This window comes from Perkinsus marinus, assembly GCF_000006405.1.
Source record: "Perkinsus marinus ATCC 50983 genomic scaffold scf_1104296970716, whole genome shotgun sequence".
NCBI classification, from domain to species: Eukaryota; Perkinsozoa; order Perkinsida; family Perkinsidae; genus Perkinsus; species Perkinsus marinus.
This window is the reverse complement of record NW_003202359.1, coordinates 1-1,588: the sequence shown is the minus strand read 5'-3', so window position 1 is coordinate 1,588 and position 1,588 is coordinate 1. Positions and strand designations below refer to the sequence as shown.

General features: G+C 47.9%; 1 protein-coding gene across 1 annotated transcript; it reads left to right on the top strand.

Moving 5' to 3' along the window:
* Positions 1-742: 742 nt before the first annotated feature.
* On the top strand, positions 743-1,588 carry Pmar_PMAR000478 (ATP-binding cassette transporter, putative; the record flags this gene model as incomplete). The annotated part of the gene is made up of 3 exons (XM_002767417.1): positions 743-867; positions 919-1,267; positions 1,319-1,588. Coding segments are annotated over exons 1-3 (708 nt in total), but the record flags the coding sequence as incomplete, so codon positions are not given.

The following is a 1,588-nucleotide window of genomic DNA, read 5'->3' as shown; positions in this document are numbered from 1 at the left end:
CGCCTCAGTGCTCCGTAGCGCTGGCACGGGCCCTCTTAACCGCTCACTGCCAGGCCGCGAGCAAGGTGACTACTCAAAAATGAGACAACCGGACAGAGTGTGATCATTGAAAGTTGAATCGGTTCGGGAAGGAGTGGTAGAAAAATTACTTATATTTGGGATACCGGTGCGGGCGAGTTTGTTGTTCACTATTTTCAGGCTTTCACCCACTTTAGTGGGAGAAAAAGTCCCTACAACGGGTTCACTCGCCCTTCACCCTTTTCAGGATTCACTGTTTTCAGGAGGGACCACGTCAACAACTCTCGAGTAGTTCCATTTTACCAGGTCAATGTCCGCCTTTGCAGGGCCATGCATTCGCTCGCCTCGACGATTTCACATTTTCGTGTTAGATTGATACGCCTAAACAAACGTTTGTTTTGTGTCACATGTCCCTACCGAGGGCATTTCTCTAGCGCTAAACATGAACTCGATAGTTAAAACAGTTACTATGAGTCTCGATGTCTCATTCAATTTCACTGGTTATTCATATGGAACAGCATATCGGAGCGCAATCGGTTGTTACTGTTTGGCCATATTCTACTACCGTTTGAGCCAAGGTCTGTCCCTGAACTCGTGCATAGCTTTGATCGAGCCAGAGAAGGAACATTGGTGATCTAATAATCTGGTACTGTGCTTCATCGAGTATCTATGCCTGGTTCTACGGTCGTTCAGGGAATTGTGTGATCTCGGTAGTGATAACTATCTCAGTGAAATAGTTATCGTTACTCTCTGTTATATAATGGCTGTTAGCCCCATAAAAGTTGACTTGGAGGAAGCTGGTGAAGCCTCTGTCGGTACCGCCCCTTCGATTACTCGAGACACGGACGTGTAAGTTGCCTAAATCTGAGCCCCGCGTATTGGACTGTCGTCCTTCCTTAGTGGTTCGAGTTTAGAGTGGACACATCTTACTTTTGCTGTTGGTGACAAGAAGATCCTCAATGACTGCTCTGGAACACTCCGACCGGGGGAACTGACAGCCGTGCTAGGTCCGTCGGGGTCGGGGAAATCGACCCTCATGAACGTGCTCGGTGGTAGACAGGGCTTGAAGGGTCCTGGCCGATCCTTCAAGGGTGCTGTGTCGCTCAATGGGAGGGTGGAGGACCCTGTCCACTTCCGGAATCGGATTGCCTATGTGATGCAAGATGATACTCTAGTGGCTACGAGTACTCCCAAGGAGATTCTCGAATTTTCTGCCAACCTCAGACTCCATAACCAAAGTAAAGAGGAGGTAATATGGGGAATCTATTATTGTGTTCTGCTATCAAAAGAATTCTGTCAGGTGAATGAGTTAGTATCAAATCTCCTGGACTCATTAAAGTTGACTAACTGCGAAGACACGGTTGTTGGTAATGAGATTATCAAGGGTATCTCTGGTGGTGAGAGGAAGAGGACTTCGGTTGGCGTAGAGCTCATCACCAAACCAGAGATGATATTCTTGGACGAGCCTCTTACTGGTCTCGACTCCTATGCCGCTACTACCACTGTGAAGGTACTCAAGGATCTAGCGGCTAATGGAGTGCCTGTCATGATCACAGTTCATCAACCTTCC